We start from the raw sequence: 27278 nt of genomic DNA, 5'->3' as shown, positions 1-27278 counted from the left end.
CAAAACAAAGCTACGGTCTTCACTTCACCTCTACATAGTGTCCAGGGGCCATAAAGCCAGACCTTTCTAATCTTCCTAAAGTTCTCTTCAAACCTTAACACCTTCAATGTCCTCTGCAAGTGTTGGGCCCTGCCCGATCAGATCTCAGTGCCCACATTCTCCTTCCCGGTCTCCAACGCAACATGGCTGTTGGGGCGCTGGTGGCCCCTCCATGGGTTTGGTGCTCCCCAACTGGCTGTGGGGCAAAAGGACACTGCATGATGTGCCCGGCTTAGGGCCAGCGGCTGGTTCTGCTGCCCATTCACCTCAAGAAGAGCTTGGGCAAGGGACATGCTGATGGGTTTTAGCAAGCCATAGAGCTTGTAATTGCAGCATCAGAGCCCCGTTGACCTGCCAGAGGAGTCAGGGTCTCACCACACTTGGGCTGGACAGGCTGCAGCTCTACTACCCAACAGAAATTGAGTTGGGGGCGAGGGTTGGGAGGGATGTTCGTGGCACCCAGCTTGCCAGGGTAGGCAACACGTGCAAAGCTGACTTCAGGGGGGCTTTGAGGTGTGAGGCGTGGGTAAGGTACGTGCCCGGCTGCTGGCAGCAGTGCTGTTCCCATCGGTCCTGGAGGGAGCCTGACGGGATGGCAGAGCAGCACCAGGTGGAGATCCTTCTGCCAGAGCCACATCCACACATCGCCAAAAACTCGCAGCCCTGTGCCGGCTGGGGTGTTTTAAAACGTTCACATTTAAGGTACAAGGAAATGTTTCTTTTTAAACAGAACAGCCTGTGAAGTCTCTTCCCCTTTTCACATTTAGCACAACAGCAAGGCTATAGGGCTGTGTTTATTTACCAGCTGCTCATTCTAACCACAGATTTACAGGAGCAAACTCGCACTGTCATGAGCAGTTAGACGTGTTATCGGCTCGCTCTGAAGGTGTTGAGTAAAGGCCTGGAGGGCACTGAGTAACGCCAAGCCCCGTTCAGCTCACAGGAGCTCCAGACAGTTCAGTATCGCACGTAAGCTCCATTGCCTTTGCATTCTCACCCCTGATCCCGCCTGAAGTATTTCTTGTTCAGGCTGAAATGTCTCTAGTTTTCTAGCACTATGTGAAAACAGCCTCTTTTTGAAAGCTCAGACATTGTCCTCCGAGTTAAATTTTATGTTTCTGAGCCATAACCCGCAGAAGCCACTACTGGGTGCTTTATAGACTTAATTACGTATTGCAGTAGATAGTTAGAAACTTAAATGTGAATGCTCGAAAATACGAACTAGGGAATGTATAGGAGAAAGTGCCGTCAATGCTCTTACATTTATTGTGTGTATCATCCTATGTAGTACTATGTAGTACAAGTAAAAACTAAAGATTTACACCAAAACTGGCTTGTCAGCTTTTTCTTTTATAGGAAAGATTGATTTTTTTCTATTACAGAACACTAGGTTTTCTGCTATCTTTGCAAAAAACACCTATTTTGGAAAAAAAATAAAAATGCTTGAAATCTGAAAGTTTCAAACTTACAGTGACGTTCGGGTGCCTCCTGTTTCTGCTCACCACTGTGGCATGCCCACCTGAGCCGGACTGGCCTTCGGGATGCTCTTTCTAGAGAAGAGAGATGGAAAACCACGTGCAGCCTTAGATGTGTGACAGAATCAAAATACTCCCCTGGGTAACATCAGGATCCCTTCCCTGGTGAAGGCTGCCATGGAAAACAAACGGTGAACGTGGCTGACCGCTTAAGCAGGTCTGCGGTCAATACGGATCTCTCCTTACCTCCTTCCTAGAAAGAGAAAAGTGGAAAGTACATACTAAGTAATATTTTAAAAGAACTGCAGCATTCAGTGTAATACTGCAAGTTTTGTAACCGTCTGAAAATAAAACCACCTCAGCATCAGGGTAAGAACGCCCCTTTTCTAGGAGCTTGGATAAACAGTGACTAATTCCCAGGCAAATCACTGAATTTGACTCCCTTCTTTCCAAAACTTTCGACCTGAAAAGCAAAGATAAGGGATGGTTCGGTGGAAACACCAGTCAACTGGGCATCTGAGCAGCACCTGTAGGCTCACGTTCACACCCCCCGCTACTCCTTCACCTTACCCATGCTGCCGAACGCCCCTGCCCCCTACCTGCGCAAGGGCCCCAGCCCCTCGTGATGCCCCATTTCCCCGGGAGAAAGAGCTCGGTGCCTACGTGTCAAACCCGGGTCTTCGAAACAGGGCGAAGGAAACCTGTGTGGAGAAGCAAAACCGAAAGGCACATGGTTGCGCCCCAGGATGCCTTTTCACACCAGGCAGAAAGGCCGTGGAGGTGCTTCCATTCCCCTGCCTCTCGCATCCTGTCGAGGGAGGGGGGATGAGATGAAGGGTTTTGTTGGATCAAGATCAATGTTTTTCTTCTACAAGACATTGTAAAGGTTGGTTGGGGTTTTGGGCTCTGAACTAAATACGGCCTTTGTAAATAGAAGCACCTGTCTCCCAGCAGGCGAACAAGAAACCCAGCGCACCTGCAAAGTTAGAGCTCAAGGAAAGAGCCCTCTGGATGAGGGGGGTGCCCTGGGGGGCAGGTGGGTCGCAGTGCGGCTCATGGGGCATCAGCAACCCGTGCACAGAGTCCAGTAGGGGGCGAGGGAGAAAGGCTGCCTCCAGCTGCCCCATCACCCTCCACAGGGAGAGGGCCCTACTGGATCAGCCAGTATATGGAGCCTTCTACACTGAGCTAAGGAGAAAAAAAAAAGGTAGTAAAACATCTGCACGCTTTTAGCACAGAGGGCTCTAATTTTAGTTGAGGTCTCTAGGTATTAAAATTAATCCATTAAAAAAATAATTTTATTATTTACCTAAAAAAAACCCCCTACACAAAACCATGCCATCAACTTGAAACTGTTTTCTTCCTGCAAAATGCAAGTTTCCGTAGCAGACTATTGCCCAGTCTCCTCGAGATTTTCAAGCGCAAAAATATTTTTCATGACAGAGCAACTATAACGAAGCTCTTTAGTCACACAGCTGTGGTTTACACAACACACCTTTTTACAACCCCACAAAAATGTACCAGAGCTGAATGCCTGCCCAAAACCCAAAGTTTGCAGCATTCAAAAGAAAAAAAGAACCGCTCACGACCAGCCACCACTAATGTGTCAAATATTTGAAGTACGTGCAAGCACACACTGCACTGATAGGTTATCACCAAACACTGTGGCAATAACAATGCCTACAGACTTCTGGAAGGAAATACAAAGTCGTGGTGAATTTTTAACTTTGAATGCTTGTTTGTGCTTAGAAGAGATACCAACCTGATGATGTCCAAGACTTAAGTTATATATATATTTTTTCACCCTTAGGCCAAGAACAACACCGGCATGACCTGGGGAGCTTGCTCCGTCCTGCCTGGAGATGAGTTTCCACGGCTGGCAAACACCCACCAACCCCTTGGCAAGAGGACTGAGACCGCAAGTCCTTTGAGCCGCCACGCAGCACCCCATCACCCACAGAGTCACCCTGCCGTTTTATGCGACAGCACGCTTAATGATCCCGAACTTCTTTGAAAACTCACCTGAATATTGAGATGACTCATACTTAGATCAAGAGAGCACATTCAGCCCTCAGCAAAGGATCAAATCTAAATGACACCTTATTGCCTATTAAACACTACAGCTGCTTCTTCCCCATTCCCAGCATATTTAAAGGGAAAGTGTAACAGGCCTGGCAGGACACGTAGGATCCTACAGGGCACATGTTAACTTTAGGAGGGCTCCAGCATCACACTGCCTCCACCTCAGCTGCGACCAAAGCTGAAGAAGTTTCTCGGCTTTTGGGGAATGGGAAAAATCTCCATTAAAGCGCAGGGCAAAAAGCAGCGGCACAAGCCCACAATCAAAATAATTTTGGGACACCGTGAGGCGCAGACTGGTGCTGGGAAAGGAACCAGACAGACCACTGTCCTGGCGTTAGTCGTGTACGCCAATGTCTGAGTCACCTTTTCAAGTCACCGACTTCTGCCATGGAACTGCTCATGCTCGAAGCCTCTGGGAACTAGAAATTTTCAGCCCAAGGAAGCCTTTCGCTACATTGGAAGCGTGATGGAAGTTCAAGCTCAGCCATGTAGCACAGATGCCTCCAAAGATACAGCGGCTGTTTACCGCTGACATGCCTGTCTGTTACAAACTACACAAAAGCATCTTTTCTTACAGCGTACCTGCAAGTGCGAAACCTGACCAGCATTAAACCTAAAGGCGGAAGATTTTAGAAACAGCTTCTCTGGAAAATCATTATTCATTCAAGGTTACTCATCCAGATTAGTTAACACATGATCTATCAGTATACAGTACGAAAATCCAGGACTTGATTAGCCTACTTATTCAACAACAGCCCTCCTCTATGCCTTCGTTTACCGATTTTGTAGTCTAAGACAAATTAGGTACAAATCTGAATGCGTTTGCTAAAAATGTTAGCCGAACGCACTCGGTGAACCACCAACCCAGCTTCCCTGAAGTCTTGTTGCCTGGCAGCATACGGCAATCCTGCAACTCATCAGCATTTACGTCTGATCCAAGAAACTCCAAGATTCTACCTCGGATCAATGCCACGCCAATGAGCTTGTTCTATCACCACATTAATGATTTTCTACCTCATGACGCTTTGCTGTGACTTTATGGTTTACTTAAATACACACATCAGGAAGTTTCACATGGGAAATTACTTAAAACGTTTTGAATGCGGGATACCCACCTTTAGAAACTGCACTAAAACGTAGAGCTGCTTATTCCTGGAACAGAAAAATGCCATTAACACTGTCACAACACAGAGAAGAGAAATATTTCACACTTCTGCTTTTTCTGCACCATTTTGTATCATCATCCGTATACAGCAATGAATTCCCACGATATATTACAAAAACTCCTGCTTGCTCTTCACAACAGATCTTTCTCATGGATAATTTATAGCTTTCAATCTTAATGTTTTAATTTGCAGACATCAGCTTCCTCATTTTCTCTAGCCACTAATCCATTCAAAAACTGCTTTTACTTCTCCTAACCAGAACGTACTTTTACATACAGCAATAGCAGCATTTTTTCCTCAGTGCGAAAGGGGCACGGAAGAGACTGACGGAAGAATGTGCAGTTTTTCTTAAAGAGCTCCCTTTCTTCACCTTGATTAGAAGACAGAAAAAAAGAGTAATTTGCCCCATCTACCATTTTAGAAAAGAATCTCTTTCAGAACAAAATATATACCTAGTATCAGTCAGCCTTATGTTTAATCTACAGAAAATATATTTAGATCATGAACGCTCATTCAGGCAGCCACGTACCTTCAGCCCACTGACCATCTTCGCTTAAAAGCACAAGAGTCAATCCCTTAAAGAAATACTGAGATTCTGAAACTTCACTAGGGGCAGCATGAGACCTTCAACATATCCCCTGCTTAAAGCCAACAAGTTGTAGAAGTTCAGGCAGAGCTAATAAAGCCAGCATTCGGGGTTGTTTTGTTTGTTTTTTATTTTATTTTTTTTTTAAACAGAATCCTTATTTTGGAAAAATCATAAGCAACTGACGATAACCCTTTGGAGATTAATTGCTTTCCACGCTGGATAGCCAGTTGCCTTCTTATAATGAGGCATTTTCTCCCAAAAGGTTTACTGAACTTGTTTTGTATAACAACAGGAGGGAAAAAAAATTAATTTAAAATATTCTGGTAATTCTTTTCTTTAAGGATTTCTTGATTTTCTTTCCCACTCCTGAATGCTACAGTGCCATAGCTAGGAGGAAAAAGAAAAAACAAACCACATAGAACAACTTCTTGCCATCTTCTTGAACATTTGTCAAACTAATAAACATTTTAAAAAAACTCCTGCAACCAACATACGCTAACAGAGACCTGCAATTTAGGAGACAAAACTCCTAAAGACAACCTGCATAATGTGTGTTGCCTACACAGATTTTTTTTCACCTCAGTAGTTGGCGTGAGGGGGGAGCTGGTGTTCCTGGGATTCTCACTCAAATTCCTCCTTGGATCAACCAGTATGAAGTAAAATGTTGACTAGCAAAAGCTAAACTTCGCAAGGGGCTGGAGAAACCAGTCCTAGCTGGGCAAAGATGCTACATTTATGCTAACAAACTCGAGTCTCATCCCACAATCACCCACAGTTAAATTGCTGTCACCGGTTTTTGTCTTGTGCTGCTCAGCAGGTTTCCAAACCCTGGCTGAAGTTCAGTGTGGGCTCGGAGCCACTCTCAGAGGCTGCCTTCAGAGCAGGGCAGCCGCCTGAAAAGTGGGAGTTTAACCATAAAGATGTCATTTTGGTCTCATGACTATACAGAGCTATCTCTGGCATCGCAACTACTGGAACAGACATAGAAAAAAAAAGGAAAAAAAAGTGTGGCACAGGAGAGGAAAAGACCCTGCATAAAAATGGCAATAAAGCCACAGGACTAGTAGCCAGAGGGAAACAGGCACAGCGAGATGGGAAATTTAGCAAGTTCAGTCAGCCACCTGCTATGTAAAACAAAAAGTTAAGGCTAAAGAATTTCTGTGCATTAGACATCTCTCCCGTAACAGCTGGCTTGATTTGATAATCTTTTTTTCAGAGAAGACTAGAAGTAACAAGACAAGGCAGGTATACAAAACTTTTTATTGACAACAGAACAATAGAGAGGAACGTCACCACTTCCCATTCCTCAGGAATGTCTCCATTTCACAGTCAGTCTGCTAAAAGTATAGTTTCATGGTAACAAGCAACAGGAAGGCATGGAGCTGTGTGTAACCTCGAGGAAAACGTTTCAGTGCAGTGTAAAGGGACAGTGCAGGCCCCGTCACAACACACACGTGGCAGGCAACCGTATGCGCAGAGCCAACAGGCACAGATACGAAGCAGTTAGAAGTCTCAAATTATCTGCATCATTTCCGTCTAAGGGCAATACCTGCAGTGCCCCTCCACCCACGCTCTGTTTCAGAAGCAAATACTTTTCTTCCCTCACTCCTTTTGCTTCCCGTGTCCTCAAAGATGTTAGCACTTCCAACTGAATGGTACCGTGTCAGAGAATGCCTGAGCTTTTATACTTTGATACTTCATACCAGTTCATGCATGCACTTGAGCTTACTTTCAGAAGCTTACATTGACATAAAGAAGGAGGGGGGGGGGGGGGGGAAGAAAAAAAAAAAAAAAAAAAAAAAAAAAAGAGTGCTGCATAAGAATAAAAGGACTTAATTGTTAATGCCTCCTTGCTAACGAAAGCGTTTGATAGCTGCTGAAGAGACTCCTTGTAATTTTTTATAAAGTGTGTATGCAGTCTACTTAACATCTTTAAGAAACTGCATGTCAAACTCTCTTAACAGAATTTCAAATACTCTGAAATTAAATTTGAACTGAGATTCAATCTAAACAACAAAATACCTTAATTTTCACTTTCACAGTACACAGAACTGCACACTGAGTGCAAGGTGAAAGCGCTTTCTCCTGCCTAAGTTCCCTCTGCCTGTAGAACTGTCCTTGGACCCTGTGTAGTAGCTTATACATTTATTAACATTTATTAATTTATTATGTTTTTCTTGTACTTAGTGGATGTGCCTCTGGATGCGTAGACTGGTTGTTAAAGTGCTTTAAAATAAAACAAAAACCCCAACAAAAGAAAACATCCCTCAAAAAACCACAACAGATGGGAGAATTTTATCTGAAGGACTTTGTACAGCATTTACAATGTCAGCATAAAGCATCTGAAACATGAGCATTCCCTGCAGACTGATGCAGCGCAAGCAGCCTCATACATTAGATACTGCGATTCCTCTGGATTCAGGATGCACAATACTTACAAAAACAACCCTAGAAGCACAGACAAATGCTGGTGGCTCTTCCTCTTCTTTTTAGAAACATAATAAAAAAATCTGCATTACTCTCTCATAATTTAAATACATAAGTAATCTCCACTTTTATTACTTCATGACAATGACTTCAAATTTACATTATTTTAAGTACCGTCATAATAGCTCCATGTATAATACAGATATTTGCTGATATCCTGTCAGAAAATAAAAAAAAAAAACAAACCTTCCACTATATAAAAAAAATTATGCTGGAAAGACAAAAACACAGAACAGGGACTTGGTACAGACTATGATTTCAGTTTTATATCAACCACAGTTAACCCAAAATTAACAGATACACAGCGATATTCAAAAGCAGTGCAAATATCTTTGGAGGTTAGAATAAAATTATACTACAAGAACATAAGACAGAAGAAATTAAAAGGCAAGTACTTCAAGTACAGGAACCAGTCTCTGTGAGGTCCATCTTAGTGTTAGCTGGGAGTTCCTTTTCCCGTTTTACTTCTTCCTCTGAAACACATTCGCCAACATTGCACCCGATGTAGTCAGCTGGCCCATTTTGTTCAAAAACTTGGTCTTTGTATCTTCACTCACAAGGCTCGCCGCAATCGACATGGAGCTAGGAAAGTAAAAAAAATTTAGTGACAGAAGAATACAAAGAAAAAAGAAGGCTGTGCTGTTATTTAATAAGCAACTGAATTGTCTTTGCATTTTAGAAGTTTCAACATCAAAAAAGACGAGTCCGTTGAGAAGAATTGAAAAACCATTCCCACCAAGGCCAAATACACGCTGTTAAAATGATTATCATGTCCTCACAGTCCTTGCAAGAATTTTAAAATGTTTTTGTGCACTCTACTTTTCGGAAGTCACCAAATTAGCATTTGTTAGCTATTTGGCAATTGCACCTGTGACAAATATCTCTGTGAAAGATCAGCTTTACCTTCTCGCTGAAAATGTCAACCTTATTTAATGTAAGAACAACAGTACTAGTTCAGACCAAGAATCTATCTAGCCCAAGTATCCTGCCTCTGACAGTGACTATCAGCAAACACACAGGGAGGAGTAAAAGCAAGGTAAGTACAAAACACTGGCCCCTCTCCTTAATTTCCAACTCTCTTATTTTCCAAATATTTCCACCTGCGCAGAGTTTAAAATTAGCGTGGACTGTCAATCTAGTAACTCCCAATGAATTGTTATTTTACGTTACTTTTTCAGCTTTCCTTCGATCCCCTTTTAATTTCTCGTAAACCTCACCCCGGGGCACTGAGTCCTACTGGGTCTACCCCCTTGCTGCGTAAAGAGCTTTCTCCTCCTGGGTGTTGTGAATGTGATTCCTGCTGCCTTTGCTTGAGAGTTCCTACTTCATACATACTAGACAAGACAATGGAGAGTCCACAATTTTCCCATAAACTGGACTAGAAGGAGCAACGCGATCAATGCTGAACTTAAAAAGATGCTACAACTTTGAACAACATGTTAAGATACTATACCAATGCTGTGAGATTAACTGATTTTATTTTTTTTTTTTTTACTTAACAACATATCAGTGAGCTCAATTTCAAAAATATGTAACTGTTTAGCAATCTGTCTCAAGATAGAGTGCAACAAGGCAAATCTATGATAGCAGGAATATTAAGAAATATTCCATACTTCCTATATATTTGTAGTTAAAATGGCAAACATTTTTCAACATTAGACAGGGGCCAATTTTACAAAACGTTACCAGTAAAATTCTCCCTTGTGAGCTCAGTGTGGACTCTGCGTTTCAAAATTATACCCAAGATCACAAGATCTGTCTTACTGGCACAGGCCAGCTTCCAGGAACTGACTTTTCAGTCTGCAAGGTTAAAACCAGTTCTGTTAGACACTTTTGCATCAAGGCAGCTCAAGTTGAAGTTAACTCCAAATTCCTTCAACAGAATTTGCATGATTTCTTCAAAGGTAGCAGGGATGCACTCAGTATTTTTTTTCCCCATTTCATACCACAAAAAAGGGTGCTTAGCGGTACCGAATGCTGGTTCTTTTTTAAACAGAGTACTTGAAAAAACAAAAGGGAAGCTTCTCACTAAAGCTGTACTGTGGTTTTACAGATAGCTTAATGGTATTATAACTGTATCCCCTCAAACGTACCCCTTATCTCTTCTACTTTTTAAGCTGAAGTGATGCCCTGCCTTCTGTGTTTCCACAGTGCGTAATCAATGGACCTAGATCCTTGCAAGGGCCTTAGGTATGCCACACATAACATAGCTAAAAGTACCACAAAGCATACTCTTAGGTATTTTTTTCAGTACATCTATTAATGGAACAGGTTATTCAAATCAATCATCTCATTTTAAATCTTAACATTGGTTAAGATTTTCTGAAAGCTCTGTAAAGTTCCCCGTTATCTAATAGTTAGTGCTTAAGCATCATTTTATCTAATGTATGATGTCTGAATTTTTAGTAAAGTTTAAAATTTTGAAAAGTATTCTCGGGTTGTATCTCTTTTTAGGCAACATCTGATTAAAATTGACATTTTATTTAAAAAACAGTAATCTTTTTATGCTATTTAGCAGCCAGTGATGAAGATATATAGCTGTATGATTTACAAACTTTCAAAGTGAAATATTTCTTTCAGGCACAATCATATAGCCAGATATCTTTGGCTTGATAAACATCTCCAGTCAACGAAGGAATCGCACGTTTGCAGTTGATAAAACTTAGCAGGTAACTTAGTGCTACTGTAAAATGGATTTCTTGTGCAATTTCCCTCATTTTCACGATAAAGCATGGACATATAAAATATCTAAATAACAGTTTATTCTCGCTGTCAGCTGGCTAATGACAAGAAGCTATTCCAGCCTATGATGTATCCTCGAGTTGTGTCTAACTAGGGAAAGTGATTTGGGAAATTCCAAGCATTAACAACATCAAGAAAATAAAATTGCTCGCTTTGGAAAATAAAGCCTACCAACTGGTGACAAATCTGTAATTTTAAGCAATTTGTGCTGTCAGGATTGTAATGATCCTGAATAAACTTAAGGAAAACCAGGAAATATTCAATTAACTTTCAAAACAGTTTTGGGGGATATCAGCCATCTGATGTTAAAAATTAAAAATTAAGAACTGGAGTGTCTAGAAGTTTATGTTTTCTAATATTATGTTACTGTAAATAGAAAGATAATCCAAAACACTCGACATACTTAAAAGTTTAAATATGCCCAAAAAGTACTTCTATCACTATACAAATTGAACACTTAAGCATAATAATAAAAGCAGTATGAAATCAAATAATTTGAGTCTCATGACTTTAAAAAGTAATCAGAGAACCCAACAGGACAATAATATATCTTGTTTAAAACAAGCAGTCCTGTAGAAGAGTCCTTGTGTTTACTCATTATGCAAAACACAAAACAAAAACCAACCCACAAACAAAAATAATGTGTAAACATCGCATTTTTGACCAGTGTCATGCTACACAGAATTCTGCCTGTTTTATGGGGAAGCTTTAGGCCAAAACAAACATTCATACAGGACATTTTATAAAAATGAGTTTGTAACACAAGTTGTTACCCATGATTGAAATACCTTGTTAAGTGCTAAAGAAAATGTTTAACAAAAGTGGCTATCCAATATTTTAAAAGACAAAAGTTTAGTTTTGTTTTTTTTTTTTTTAAAAAGTAATTTTGTGACCCCATATTATTTGACCAACCTTTTCTAACAGTAAGGGGCAAAAACAAGATAACCAAGAGCATCTTATGATTGCTTTTGGATCCAGTTTTATTTACGTGCATTCATTCTCATGTTGTTAACAAAAACCAGGAATTTATCTCCTAGTTGCATTTAAATCCTTCATCAAATATATATTTAACACTGAAATTAGGAACTGAAAATGGCAAGGGCTTCACAAGAAAAAGGAGATATTCATGTATACGAAAAGGTCATTACTTCAGTGGTAAAATATTTCATGTTAATTTGTACAGTAAGAGATTGTAACCATAGCCTGATTTTGAGTACAAAGGGGAAGGCTAATTAAAGAATGAAGCAACACATTGTGAAGACTTATCCTTTTCAAACCTTACAGTTTTCAGCAGTGGCATTCTAAAAGAAAATATACTGGATGTTGTATCATGTTTGCATTTATCTGCTTCTGCAATGGCTTAATAGGACTAACTGTGATTTCAAAATATGTTCATAAGAGGGATTTCAAGTAATACAGACCTCTTACATTTAGGTTAACGTGTTTGCACTGATATAAGCTAAAGCAAGGTAAGTCTAAACCCTACATGAAATAAAAGTTGATCACTCAAACTCTATCCACACAGAGAACAGCTTTGATGAACTAAATTGGTTAAAACATTTGAGAGAGGCAAAAGCACACATTTAAAAAAATAAATTAAAAATCCTGTCCATCCAAAGAGCTCAGGCAAGGAATTTTTTTCATAACCTTAGGTTTCACAGTTCAGTTAAAACAGGTAAAATAATAATTAAAAAAAACGCTTTAGGTTGAGATTAATGGTGTTCTTTAAAGATACCAGTTTGATATAGTGTACATTTGCTCTGTTCTTTCAGAATACATTTGCCCGAGAAGGATTTCAGGAAGTTGCTCAAGAAGTGATAAATTAATTTACTTCAAAAAAAAGTTTATCAGACATAAAAGTCTTCTCTTATATTTAGATACATACACTGCTTTTATTTTTTTCTTTACATAGTCAAAGTCTGAAGGGGTGGCTTTTTTTATTGAACAAAGAATTAAAATGAAAAGAGAGTATCAGTTAGTCTGTAGATTTAAGAAAAAGAGTCCATAAAACCCAGGCAGGGGAAATATTTGCAAAATAACAGACGCCCGTGTATGCAACTGATTCTAATGAACCAACTTGTTAGTCAAAATATTAAGCCATTGCTTATGTGGAGGGATGCCCTTGCACAGGTTGGCTGGTGAGAGTCTACAGCAATTGCTCAGCATCAGATCGGCACAGAGTCTGGCTGTTGTTTCTGCCTTATCACAGTTACACATTGGGTACCTACTACGTAAGGTCCACAGTACAGGGAAGACCTTGATAAAACGAATGCTTACTTGCAAGAAGTAGAATGAGTCTTACGGGTCAACTAGCAAGTTTCTATCTTGTCAAGAATCAGTATTGGTAGGTTGTTTTCTGAGGAAACGGCTGGTTTAAGTGTCAACCTTTAATATAGCTGAAGGCAAGCTAAGCATTCGCCTTTCTTTAAAAATAAGAAGCAAATACACAGCTGCTGAGGAATCTGAAGGATACAGGAAGGGGACGGGCATTCGGGGTATGGCTGCTGGGGCGGTCACACAGGTACGCATGCCAGAAAGCGCCGTTTAAGAGAGGGCAGAAAGGATAAGGGCAAAAGTACAAAGCTTGAGGAAGTAACAGTGAAGCCCCAGGAAAACACAACAGGATGAATGAATGCATTTTTTGTTTCCTGACTGACCGGTTATCCATGTTGCAAGCAAGGAATATGCCTATGGTGTGATTAAGTCAAATAAACCTAGTTCTTATTCTGTGAATAACTAGTATGTCAAAGAAATACCTATTTCATCATGAAAATAGCCACTCAACTGGAACACACATAGTCAGTCCAGTCCCTACTCCATAATATTGCCACATGAACAGGAGAGAGGAAAGAAGGTGACCGACATTGCATTCTTCATATCTTAAAGACTTTTCTATTTCTTCTCCCTTCAACAGGGCTTCTACATGACGAGACAGAACCAACTATCTTACTAGAACAGATACACTATGGATTGTGATTTCTTGTAGAACTTCCACATTTTTAGTCCTAAAATTATTTCACTTCTAAAGTCTGAAGTTCATTTCTAGTACACCTTTAAGAGTTGACCTGATGCTCATATCTCAAATGGATTCAGTTCTTACTACACTCCATTCATTATCAACTACACCAGTAAACAGGCCATTTACCACATGTAAAGCCTGCGATATTTTATTTGGTGCATGAGAGACTGGCTCTTTTTCCACGCCACACCTCTTCAGTTCTTGTACACCTGTCCTACTTCAGTCATTCTCAATCTACTGGTTGCTTCCAGGATTTTGCCTGAGCTCTTTCAAGAGGTAATTTCTACCGATTTGTTACAGATATGTAAGCATGACATAAGTTTCAGTAATCACCTTGATTCCCACGGCAAAGTATCAAGACTGAGGACAGATTCTCTTTCTCAGATACCTACTGCTTCTTCTTGAAATCTTCCTAGCAACACTGCTAAGGATTTGTTAAATTATATTATAATCCATGAAAAGTTACCTGCTGATATGCCATTCCAGGGAACAAGCAACCAAAATCCACATACTCCTCATCATAATGACACTGAGCTTTCCAAACTTGTGGTTGTTAGCTTCTTTTGTTATCCGGAGAGACACACACACATATGATACCACCTCTACCACAAGGCAAACTGAGACCTGATACCTCACTGGAGAGCTGGGTTTACGGTGCATTTGTAGAATGGATGTTTTACGGAAGCAACATAGTTGGCATTTACCCAAAGCCAAGATATTTACTAAACAGCATAGTCACGCAGGTAGGTCAGTTTATACACTGGAGAAACTGTTCTGTTCTCCTGTGTACTAGTCACATGCAAGCCAAGGCAGCAGTCTGGAACAGGTCCTTGTCACGACCAGAACAACTCCTTCAGCCTGCAGGCCATACCCATGAATGAGGGTTGCAAGATGTGTGCCACATGTGTTGCTCTAAGCACTTAGGCCAAGCACTCCCTGCTTTCTCAGATTCAGGACAGAAATTCAATTACTGCTTTAAAGGGATAAAAAAATTAAGAAGAAAGTAACATGGGAAAAAAGAATTTCATTGCTATGATACAAATAAAAATGTGTTGTCCTGTTGTTTTACACTGGAGACAGAAACAACCACAAAGTGAATTAAACAAATTTCCTAAAATCTGCTTTCAAACATGGAATGTGTCAGTGCAGGATTTCTGGTCACAAACCCCAGACACCATTACGGAATACACTAAGCAGAACATTACTCTGGAGGTACAGAAAAAAAAAATCGGACGTAGAAATCTTACCCCTGTGGTTCTTGGACGGTCTTGTTTTCCACTTTCTGTTCACACTCTTTTATCATGGAGCTTAAAATAACCTAAGACACATCAGGAAGAGATATAGATGACATTTTTTTCTTTTACATTAAGTCTTTGTACAAAATCTACTCCACAACTAATTCTGACGTTAGCAGAACTGTTTAAAAAGTTTCTCTGTTGTTTTTCAAGTGCATTTAAATTCCAAATATCTGATAATGCCTTGTGGCTAGAAACAACAAAACCATTCAAAATACTTTAAGGAAGAAAGTGTTTTTGAAATAGTTACATGAGTTCAAGACTCCTTCCTGCTTCCCCGGCTTTTTAAAATAGAGCTAAAGAAAACTCACTTCTGTGACACACCTCCTTATCTTCCTTTTTTCAAACAATACTTTTATTTATTAGCAATTACCTTTGACACACATTCATCTTCCCTCTATTTTCTTTTAGAGAGTTTTCAAGTACCTTTTAAAATCTGTATCTTTCCCAACATTACATACAAAAGAAAAAGCAAGGAAAGAAAAGAAAAAAAAGTGCGATGGCATCCTGAGACAACATCTTAATGGCAAGGAAGTGCTAAAGCAAACATGCTATGAATCAAGGCTTTTTTTTCTTTACTTAAGCAATTACAGTATTAAAGGTTTCTGCAGAATATTTGAGACTAAAAACACCCCCAGGCTGATATTTTACATTTCTCCAGCGTATGAAAAACGAAGGAATGTTTCCCAATAGCAGGTTTTGAAAGAGATCACACTATTCATTGGACAGGTATAAAACTCCCTACCTACCCACAACAGTACTGTTTTAACACATTAAGACAAAAGCATTTGAAACACTTAGGCAAAACAGTTGCAAGGCAGAATGTGAGACTATAAACATATATATACACACACATATACACGTACCCACTACATAAATAGAACCTTTTTCTGCTCACAGCTCACAGCACACCGCTCAAGCACTTTCCTTGAGACACTAAACTTAAAATCTCAAAGCTACAAGCAACTGAAATTAGTAGTGTCTTACCAAAACCTGAATATAGGCAATAAAGGGAAAAAACCTAATTTCAATCTCTAAAATATAGTTCAGTGACTAACAGTTACTACCAAATGATAACTATTTTAAAATGTATTTATATACATTAAAAAGCTGATTTCTTTCAAATCCCTATTAGACAGCTGCAGCACAAAATATCCTTTGAAACCATTTATTATACTGGTAAGATGTGGCCCGGTCTGCAAATCTGTGCCACTGTTCACTCTATTTCTCCAAAAGTATTCCTTCGACATTTGAAACTGTTTAGGTAGCAGATGCCATACACTCTTGACTATTTCAGAAAGCAGCATTCAATCCTGCATACCAGTCTAACAGGACTACAGCTCTTATTGCTAAGTTTGCTGTCCTTCAATTGCATAAATATTATGCAAGTACTTAAACTCAAGAGTACAGAGGTACAAGAGAAACGCATTCAGAATTCCAGTGAAAAAGCAAGCTTTTCTTCCTGTATCAGAAGAAAAATGGAATTTATAAGCACAGCAGCTGTAATTTTTGTTATTTAGCATTTCTACCTTTACAGTGGAGCACTTCTACGTTTTTGTACAGCTATCTGAATCTAGGCATTCCAAATATCAACGATATGAAGTCTCGATCAAAGGGGAGAATAAATTCAGCAAGGACACAGAAATCATTTGAATGCTGGGACGGAGCCCTCATCCATTGCACAACTCCTTCCGGGAAGGCTGCATAATTCTCAGAAGAAGTGGAGTAATTCTTCCCTCTTCCCCAAATTAATTTGACTTAAAGTTCAGGGTGAACAGAGGAAACATAAACATAGTATCACATGGCAATTTTACATTATGATACTTGCACATGCTGATCACACTTATTCTTCTAGGTTCTCTTTGTTTTGTTATAGGACTGACTATGGAATCATTTACACCTCCTTCAAGAGAGTTATTTTAGAGATGTAACTCTACATTTAGAGAAATTTAAGAGACATAACATGTTTAAGCATTATAAGCAATACTGCTGATGGACTAAGTATTTTTATCCAGTACTGATTATATCTCATGATCATGTAACTCAAAATCCAATTATTTTTGAAAAGAAAGAGAGGACAAGTAGAGAAGGGAAAGAAGGGACTTGGCACGGAATTACAGAGATGCTGGCAAAATATCTGAAATGTTTGCACGAGGTGAAATGTTTATTTTAAAGATGAGAGGGTCTGGTTTAAATGCCCAACTTGGACTGTTGTTTATATGAATGAAAGGAAAGCAAGTATGAGGGATAAACAGAAAACACTGCCTGACAGGATCACAAGCCAATTCTGCAAATGTTACGTTTCCAAGATGAGCATAAACTCTGTACTGATGTTTTGAGCCACAAGATCTAAGGCTCTGTGAATGAGAAAATATGTTTTTGTAACTTATATGCCATTTGAATCGTGAATAACACCACAGTGACCAGAATAATTACAAAAGGGTTAATTCTGTTTATGCAAATGTCTAGTTATTTGAAACAGTAAATCACATTTACTTCAGAGAACGTACTTCTAAGACACAAGGCTTGAAAGACAGACACTAGAACTAACTGGGTCTCAGAGGTCTTGATCATAGCGCCTACAAATATCCTGTTATAGCAAGGAACTGATTAAGCACCAGATTTCCATTCCTACAGTAAAAGCTGTAGTGAGTTTTCTAACCCACTGGAGCAGGAGTAAATATTTTGAATTTTATGTTTCCCTCTGGGTAAAAATAAAGCACTTGGCATCGTGCCTGAAGCCAATCAATCACAGTGAGGTAGCACATGGTAAAGGGGGATTGAGAGCTGTCTTTACTTATTCATTTACTTATTTTTAAGCCAATTTAAGCCTTCAGTTCCTTCTCTGGCTACAAGACTCAAACTCAACCAAATAAGCTCTTTCGTTCTAATTCAGGGCATCTTTTGAACGGACTATGCTCTTAAACCTTAGAAGTTGCACTAACTACTGTACAAAAATGAAGTACTAGTATTTGTATCAGTTACCCATCAGTTAATGTGACAGAACCAAGAAAACTAAACTAAACCAAACTTTTGCCTACCGCAGCTGTTAGATGTATTCTTAGACTTCCCAAAAGACAATACATTTCCCAGCGCTCTCTAAATACAGAGCATCATCAATACCAGACCTCCCCCAGTGCTGCCTGGGGGTAAGGAACTGCAATTCTGTCGCCTTTGACTGATGCTCAGGTCCCTACCATGCCTTCTGACTCGGCCCTCTGAAGTCAGATTCTTTCCTTTTTAGGTCTGAAAGTTCCTCAAATTAATTCACCTCCAGTTCCACGTATCATAAATAATATAGAGAAAATAAAAGAATGAGACTATAGGCTACTAAACCAAAAATTTAACTGGAAGAAGCAACTTTGTTACCAAGTATAAGAACTTAGAACTCCTAGAGTCATATTAATTATGTCACTTTTGCAATCATAAGGAAAAGTAATTAGTTTTCTCAAGTATAAAGTAATTCCTAAAGTGCAGTATTAACCTTCAAAAACCGGAAACGCATTCCTTTTTACATTTTGATTAAATCTTTTCCTCCATCACTTGAAGCGTTCATACTGTCAAGATTTTCACAACATGCAACTAAATCAAGTCTCCTGTTTTCTGCTACTGACTTAATATCTATGTGTTTCGGTCTCTATTAGTGTTCATCAAATATTTAGAAAAAAGCGCACAGACATACAGCCAAATTTTTCATGTTTCTTAAGTCAGCTTCTCCTCCTAACTCTTCTCTTGCTACTTTCTGTTATCTCCTTCTATGAGAGAAGATCTTGTTAGTTCCTGTGTTATCCTGTCTGCTTATTGTGATCTGCTTTTTACAATTCACTGAATCACAGAATGGTTGAGGCTGGAAGGAACCTCTGAAGGCCATCTGGTCTAATCCTCCTGCTCAAGCAGGGCCACCTACAGCCAATTGCCCAGGACCATCTCCAAGCAGCTTTTGAACATCTCGACGGATGGAGACCCTAGAGCCTCCGTAGGCAACCTGTGCCAGTGCTTGTTCACCCTCAGTGAAAAAGGTGTTTCTTGATGTTCAGACAGCAGCCTCCTGTGTTTCAGTTTGTGCCCACTGCCTCTGGGCCTGTCCCTGGGCACCACTGAGAAGAGCCTGGATCCATCTTCTTCCCACCCTCCCTCCAGGTATTTATACAAATTGATGAGATTCCCCCCAAGCCTGCTCTTCTCCAGCTGAACAGCCCCAGCTCTCTCAGCCTCTCCTTGTAGGAGAGATGCTCCAGTGCCTTCATCATCTTTGTGGCCCTTTGCTGGACTCTCTCCAGTATGTCCCTGCCTCTGTTACACCGAGGAGACCAGGATTGGACACAGTACTCCAGATATGAAGAGCATCCCATTTATTTCAGCACTATACTCTCCTCATCCTCTTTCCTGAGCATGCCTGCCATTTCTTTCCTGTGCTCCACCATTTTCATCTGCATTTCCTTGGACATATAATGACCACTGATTTTAGTATATCCTTGCTTTGAGGAAAAAACAGATGGTAAAAACATTTCTTTTTTCTTCACTCTGCAGAGATCTGTGTTTCTACGTGCATTTCTGACAGTTGAATATGACTCCACAGATGTACTTGGCTTAGAAATTCCTTTTAAATTATTTTACTGTTTTTAAATCATGTGACCTACTCCTTATCAAAAAAACGCCTCAATGCTATGATACTTCTTATGAATAGGTCTCCTTAACTTTTAGCTTTTAGTACCATTAACATTTCAACTTTTGCTGCCACCTGCATCTCATACTCAGTAAACATAGCTGCTCACCTCATGCTCTGGCGAGAGATGTTCCATGTCAATTCGTAAACACTTAAGTCCCGGTAAAAAGTGATTGACCATTAAATCCTCTGAAATAACTAAAAACCAGGTTGTTAAGGTTGTGTTCTGAAATTGTATAATTTTATTCTACTGAACACAGGAACAAACTACAGCAGCAAACCCCAAGAAAATAGAAAAGCATTTGCCACTTCAAGGACTAATAAAAAAAACAGAAAAGAGGTCCTAAGTATATTTACCTTCATATATTTCAGACACCCATAGCATTCTTTTCATATTTTTTTTTCAAGTTAGTGGTTAAGATCAAGGGGTTTGGTTTTGTGTTGTTATTTAAAGTACCTATCAGTTCCACCTTCTGTGAAAACTTACTCTTATACCGAGCAGATCATATTTTACATCACACATTCAAAGACAAACTTAGTTATTTTTCAAGTATTAATCTCCTCCGCCCCCCGCGAATTAACTGCTAAACTTCCCATACAAAAAGGATACAACAACAGGAAAGAGCACTGTAGGCTTCAAACAGGTGTGTAGCGATATCCAGTCTCTTAGAATCCACAGACTGCTGGTTGTTGACCAAGGCTAACTTGTGTAAGTGTGGAATAACAACTGTAAAAGTAAACGTTGGAATAACTATTTTGAAATTGTTTTCCGTAGACTTGCTTAGTTAGCATTGAACAGTTGCTAAGTGGCAATCGCAGGCATCTGAAGCATCACACATCAGTGTGGAATAAGAACTGCAAATAATGGCTTTTGATGGGACTGCCTTTATAAATTTAAGTGATCAACTCAAACTTGAAATAAAACTGTGGTAACACCAACCAAAATAAAGAGGTACCCTCAGAGTACCTTTGAAATACTAACAGTTTACAGAAAATATTTTGCTGCTGAAGCCATTCAAAATATGCTTCTATTTTCCAAATACAGCTGATAACCTAGTGACAGAGATATGCATGTCATGAGAAACCTTCACTGACTGCAGAGGAAGCCTATCCCATGAGTTTAGCCTGCTAAACCAGATGCCTGCAGTTGGGAGGCACTACACCTCCTTGTGCTTTGATTTCAAGTATCTTTGAGACAGTCTAACAATCAAATTTGCTCTTCTATGTGCTTTACGTTTCAGGGCCATGAAACAAAGCTGTTTTGTTAATCTGGGATGCACTTACATTTAAGACGTGTGGAATACTTGAAATTTATATGCTAGCAGGGGTGAAGCAATAGGGTAAGTGGGGGAGAGCTGGTCACTGCAGCAAAGTGACCAGTCCCTTCCAGCTCTGGAATTATTCATCACCATGTTCTGGTGTTCTATATACGCACCAATGTTCGGCAAAATGAAAATTATATTAGCAAAGTCTTAAATACTGGGACATATCAAACACTGAAAACAAGAATTTTCATCAAACTTTGTGAAGGAAAAAAAATAAAATCTATATAACCAGCATACTATTAGTGTTAGGACAGAAAGAAGAAGAGTGTATCTTCCCACTGATGCAACTTACATTCATCTCTAAATCTGGGCTCAGCATTAGGTCCAACTCTTCCAAATGTTTTTATGATTTCTGTATGTAGAGAATGTTGGTCTTGATATTGAGGGTCCTCCAGGAAAGATGCCAGCTGCATTTTTACTCTTTCCAGAAGCTTAAGTATTCCCAGAGAAATAAAAAGTACACAGAAGAATGAAGATGCTAGAAACCATTATGGTCAGTTCAGAGTATGCCTATAATGTTCCATATTTCAGATGACAAACCTTGGACCTTCTGTTAATTTACATTTTTTTCTGACAGGATGTTCCAAATTCCTCGATGCAGTGTTACATTTTAAAGACTGTCAACAGTGTTTTAATCTGATCTATCTTTAACAACAGATGGGTGCTTCCATAGAGCCGGTCTTTTGTCCTGAGGTTTCCTTGGTTTTGAAACTCGCATTTGTTACCTGCTATTAGAATTTCCCCCTTACTATTAGTATCTGTGGAGTTTTCCTGTTCAATTAGAAGTGAATTCATGTGGGGGTTTTTTGTAATGTATCTCAATTAGTATGCTGAAAACATTTCTGCAGAGGACAGAGATGTAAAAGTAAGCATCATGAAATCAATGGAATTAAAAAGATTTCTTCAACTAAAGGCTAGAAAAACTGAAAATACAAATATATCCAAGACGACGTAGAGTATTTAATTTGCATTCAAAGTTGTAAAAACAACATTTTCTGATACATTTTGGAAGGCAATATCACCTCTGTTCTCTAAGGCTTATTGTAATTAGTGCAATGGATACAGTAATTTTTGTGTGGTAACAAAACAGTATTCTTCCCAAACTGATTATAGGCATGCATTCCAAGCTACAAAATTGTAACTTATCCATCTTCCAAGTACTTGTGAGTCATCACTGACTTCTTACTCACATTTCCTCAAACACATTCTTTTAGAATACGTTGAAATTACAGGAAGAATGCAAGGTCTGCAAAAAGTTGCAAGGACTTTCAGAAGAAATTTGATTGTACACTTATTATATAAAACAAAATACAGTATTTCTACTGCTTATAGCAGAATCCTGGGTGTCTTTTTCAGAGTTCTGATCTATTACCAAAGTTTCATATTTAAAAAAAACAAGGAGGAATTGCATATCTATATTATCCTCAAGGATTATTTCAGTTATGTCACTATGATGTCTTCTAATGCCATCTTGGACACCATGGGCTAAGCCAGCAAATATGACAGGAACCACAAGAGACTTGTGCTCTTCTAAAGTACTTGGAAGCCAAGTTGAAGCATCTAAAATGGTACAGTATACTTATGTGGAGGTAACTGAATCCCACCACCACTTCTTGGTTAGCATTTCAAAAGTAAAGCTACTTTATTTGTAAATAATGGACCTGGATTTCTCAACTGTATTGGAGAGTGTTTTAAGAACATTTTGAGCATGGGATTTCCCGTCTTCTAGCACAGGCCTCCCCCTCTACATAGCTGCTTTCTTTGTTTATGTTTGGCTTGATATTTAGAAGGAAATGTTTTTATTAGTTAAAAGAGGGTTGGTTTGTTTAAAAAAAAGAAGAAACAAGATCATTGCAAAACTGGAAGGCATTTTGGAAGAATTAAATTATAAGCTGCTTTCTTTTTTTTTGTCTCCAAGTTCATGAATAAATTACTAGATTTATAAAAAAAAGCACCCACTTCTTATGCTGTAACAACAGCAGCCTGACAACAGGTGGTCTTACCTCTCTCTGAGTAACAGTTTCCATGATGGTCCCAAAAGCAGGAATTGTTGCAATCCTTACTGAACTACAACAGAAAAACAGAGTCTTTAAGATGTACTAAACATTAAGAATAAAATTAATTAAAAATCAAAGCAAAATTACAAAATTAGTACTTTAAATTACATTAGGTTCTAGCAATGACAAAACAAGAAAAGCAGACCAGGAAAAGGACAGACAGGATTAACTCAAGGTCTCAATGTGAAACTCACAATTCAGGATCACTGGACAAGGTAACAAGGGCTGGAGCAACCCGCTTGTCAACTAAGGCTTCACTCATGCCTCGAAGAGTCAGCTGTAAACCAGTCAACATGCAATAAAAAACGGTTTGGTAAACTTAAAGAACTGGGTTAGCTGTGACTGAGGATGGGCAGGCAGACTCTTGGGGTTTTTCTTGGTTTAGTCACCCACACAAGACATTAAAATGATTAAGACTCTATTCATGCTGTAGCATTTATTAGTAAACAACCTGTTAGTGAGATTAGCAAAGCATCCCTCCTCAGCTTGAAAGAAATATCACATCAGTACGTCCAGGAAATGAAGTACTATGGTTGTCTATCAGAAATTACATACAGCCAAAACTATTTTGCATTTCAGTAACGCAGATGATATTTAATTTTGCAGTAGTAAAGCTGATAGCATTACTGAACACATTAATATCCAGCTTTCTGCTAGAAAAGATGTAAGCGAATTTCAAAACGGAGAATATGGTTAAATATAAACACCACAAAAATTAAATGACATTGATTTAAGTTTTGTATTTAAAGTTTATTCAGCAATTTTATCTGGCTTAGTTCTAGGTGTTGCAGTAAACCTTTTTATTTACAAGTAAGTGGTTTTGTTTATAAGTAATTCAGTTTTTGTTGGAATAAGAAACAGAACTGATGGTTATTTCTTCCTAAGTATTAAGAGGGATGCTTAGGTATATAAGACAGTCAGGAAACTTACATTTCAGGGTCACTGGAGAGAGTAATGAGAGCAGGAACAACTCTCTGAGCTACCAGAGTTTCATGTACCCCCTTCACCAACAGCTGAATGGTCGGAGCAGGGGGGTATCACAGGTGATGCACGGAAAGAGCGAGCACAGTATCATGGGAAGAAGAACGGCACAACCAAGAGAGAGAAAGAAAAAACACAAAAAGCAAACCAAAATTAGAAGCTAAGCAAATACTGCTACACTAGTGCTTCATATACGCAAAGGCATGAAGAAAGCTGAAGTGGTCTGGCGATCAGCACAAACCTGACAAATTCAACAGTATGATGTTTTCTCTATTTTCAGCTATTTGAAAACTTGGCCTCTCAAAAGTTTAGCAAGTAATTACGTGTTATAATTCAAATACTACTATAATTATGTAGTACAATTATACATATGATGTGTAATTAAATACTGAAACAGTGCTAATTTGAGTTTGACAGTTTAATTTCAATGCTGTTACTAACTCAATGGAATAGTACTTATTTTATTAGGTGGCTGTCACAAGCAAAATAGATGTCTTCAGCTAGGCCAAATGCCTGTAGTTTTCCCACACTGAGTGGGGGGAAAAAACCTTTTAGACCCTTTTTCAGGTCCCTATATCAGACCTTTTACAATGCGACAAATAGCACCTTTCCAGATGCCACTAAGCTTTCCTCAAAGTCATTCAGGACTATTTCAGATTTAACTGCCATTCAAGCAGTATGTATGAGAAACTTCCCAAGTTTCCCTTGCTGGTCCATGCAGGCAGAAAATGGAGAATCCTTGGCTTATCCATTAAATGTATTTCACCAAGTCTTTTTGCAAACTAAGGAAGAGATATATTTGTTGCAATACATCCCAAATGTTAAAACCTGAGATCGCAGTGAAATTTATTACTCATAAATATGTGGAAATTGTTTGAACTTATATGTTCCCACATGATTTTTACATTAGTTACGTAGCTATATGCAAGTATAAATTTACTTAATATGCAGCAGATGCCCTTTACATGTTTTCTACATATGAAAACCTACTAATTGTCAAAAAATGACAAGTTCCAAACTTTCTCCATATTCAGCAAAGTAGCTTTTTTGTCTGCAGTAATCAAAAAGGCAGTCTTAGTATTTCCACTTTGTATGTCATGTAAGGAAGTCTGCTTATATTTTATGGTTTTAGGAGATAAACATGAAGAGCTTATTTAGCAGTTTCTGCAAGAAATTTGAAATTTCTTTTTTAATATTTGGCTATGTTCTAATTAGTCAAATTACACCATGAACACAAATTAAATTCTATGCTTTCGCCCCTAGCTGTTTAACATGTAAACACGTATGATCCATAGCACAAGGGGAAAGCAGTAGGTGTCAGTATATCACACAGTACCAAAAGCAGGCAATACTTACACCCTCTAACTAGAGAAGGTTTTAGATTCTGCCACTTAAGCATTCCTGCTTTACCAACTCTGAATTTAAAAAAAAGGTAAACTGTGAAAGACTGGAAGGAACCTGACTTTCCAGAAGCCTTCTATACAAAGCAGTATTTTTTGTTAAGCAATATTCGTACATGCATGCACACATGTACTGAACATATTGTGGCCTTACAGATAATAACTGAAGAAGGAGGAATGGGGAGAGAATTACTAAGCTGCGTAAGAACGTTTGCCTTACTGCTGCAAAGCACCTGGAGGGGGAAAGCTGCAACTTTCTATACTTGCTATTCAGAAAGTACAAGGAATGACAGTTCAACTACTACATTTTACCATTAATATATTTCACAATTATTTAGAGTGGCAAAAACTTAAAGTGCTGATGCATACAGTTTATGGGCTACTCTTCAAACAGCTGTTAAGGACATAGCTCACTGTTTGACTACTACGATCTTACTCTCATATGCAGATTTACCAATTTTCCCATTGCTTAAAATACAGAATGCTTACTATTTTCAATTTTGAACAATTAGGGACTTGGGCTTTCTTTACTAATCTTAATTTTGAGAAAAGTCTAGAGGTAATGTGGTGCTTTGAAAAAAAAAATGCTTGGGATTTGTATAATTAGCAAACAATTTAGTATGATCTGAGCTTCATGACTATGTGGGCTGCCACACTTCTAATTATGGTAAAGCATGGTAAACAGCATTGTTCTGTATTACAGAAAATAAAACATGCTTCATAATTCAAGTGTCATCCTGAAGATAAGTGTTCCTAGCCTTGAACCTAAACAGACCAACAAAGCTTTTAACTCAACTATGCGCTTCATGTTCAAACCAGCAGCAATCAAATCTGTTTGCATCAACATTCAAATGGCAAACTACTGACAAATGGGAAACGTTAACACAGAAGCAACAGAAACAGCTGGATGGGCAAAGCCATGCAGCAGCATGTAAAGTTACAGTGAGACAGACAACGCAAATTTTCATCCTGTTTTGAATCCTCTAGATCAATGTGAGATCATTACTTATGCATACTACACCTTAAAAATGGTAGCACAAAGCTTCCTGCCCGCGAATCACTTCTGTGTCCTTCCAATCCTTAACAGACTCTCAAGGTTTGGTAACGCAGCCTGGCAGGCCCAAATCACAGCAGTCTGTGCTGCTGTACAGACCCTGTGCTGCCCAGAATCGTTATGATTCTCATACACCTGTCCTGCAGGTGACATACTCTTTACCCTATTATCTAATTGCCGGGCTTTGCCATTCAGCAGCCTCTCAGATGTCAGAAATTCCTTGAATGAAGGAATCTTCCAAGAGTGAAACCAACTATTACCACCTCTTTACAGAGGTGACTTCCCAAAGTTATATATTGTCATGTATAAGCATGTATGCTATTGCTATCAAGGAAGTGGCAATATGATATCTTCTCAAGAGAGAAAAGTATCTGCAACAAAGTTGCCTTATGCTTTAGTAAAAATTGAAGTATACCAGGAAACAAGCAGTCAAATAGCATGCAGGACTGCCCAAAAATAATCAACATGCTGTTGAATTGGAAAAGAAACAGCAACCAAGAAAACAGCCTATTGTAACTGAGGTCTTTCACATGTTTGGCTAATGCTTATTTTAAAAAAAAAAAAGCTTATTATTACAAACATAAAATATAAGCAATGTTCTTGTTAAATTAAAAAGAAGAAAAAACCCTCAAACAACAACTCAAAGAGTATTTTAAGGGTGACCAAAAATTGTAATCTCCTTTTTAAAGGCAGGAGAAAAAAAAAAAAAAAAAAAAGAGACAAAGCTGGATGTTTTCAACTGAAGATTCAGTATATGTCTTAAAGTGGTTGTTTAGTGCTTTATCTGCAACGGCTTGCACAGTTGCAGTAAGGAATGCAAATGGTTTTGTTAAGTCCTCTTTTTTCCAAGGCAGACTTGAGATTTGTTTTTGCTATGGATACAAGGTGGCAGGTTCAGCTA

The 27278-nt window shown here is 38.9% G+C and overlaps 1 protein-coding gene across 6 annotated transcripts in view; it reads right to left on the bottom strand.

The window, feature by feature from the left end:
• Window positions 1–7630: 7630 nt before the first annotated feature.
• Window positions 7631–27278, bottom strand: part of RELCH (RAB11 binding and LisH domain, coiled-coil and HEAT repeat containing) — an 84345-nt gene continuing 64697 nt past the window's right edge. For 3 of the 6 annotated variants that reach the window (XM_054189870.1, XM_054189874.1, XM_054189875.1), the window contains 7 exons: window positions 23873–23955; window positions 22889–22952; window positions 21178–21316; window positions 20171–20287; window positions 19670–19758; window positions 14847–14917; window positions 7631–8420 (listed from right to left, as the gene is read on the bottom strand). In XM_054189870.1, coding sequence (XP_054045845.1) covers window positions 8300–8420; window positions 14847–14917; window positions 19670–19758; window positions 20171–20287; window positions 21178–21316; window positions 22889–22952; window positions 23873–23955 — 684 coding nt within the window. In that variant the 3' untranslated portion in view covers window positions 7631–8299. Of the gene's footprint in view, window positions 8421–14846; window positions 14918–19669; window positions 19759–20170; window positions 20288–21177; window positions 21317–22888; window positions 22953–23130; window positions 23220–23872; window positions 23956–27278 lie in introns of those variants that run through there. The other 3 variants (XM_054189871.1, XM_054189872.1, XM_054189873.1) reach the window with 3 other exon arrangements.

The sequence above is a fragment of the Rissa tridactyla genome, chromosome 2 (assembly GCF_028500815.1).
Source record: "Rissa tridactyla isolate bRisTri1 chromosome 2, bRisTri1.patW.cur.20221130, whole genome shotgun sequence".
NCBI classification, from domain to species: domain Eukaryota; kingdom Metazoa; phylum Chordata; class Aves; order Charadriiformes; family Laridae; genus Rissa; species Rissa tridactyla.
The sequence above is the reverse complement of the archived record's forward strand: the minus strand, read 5'-3'. Positions and strand labels throughout refer to the sequence as shown.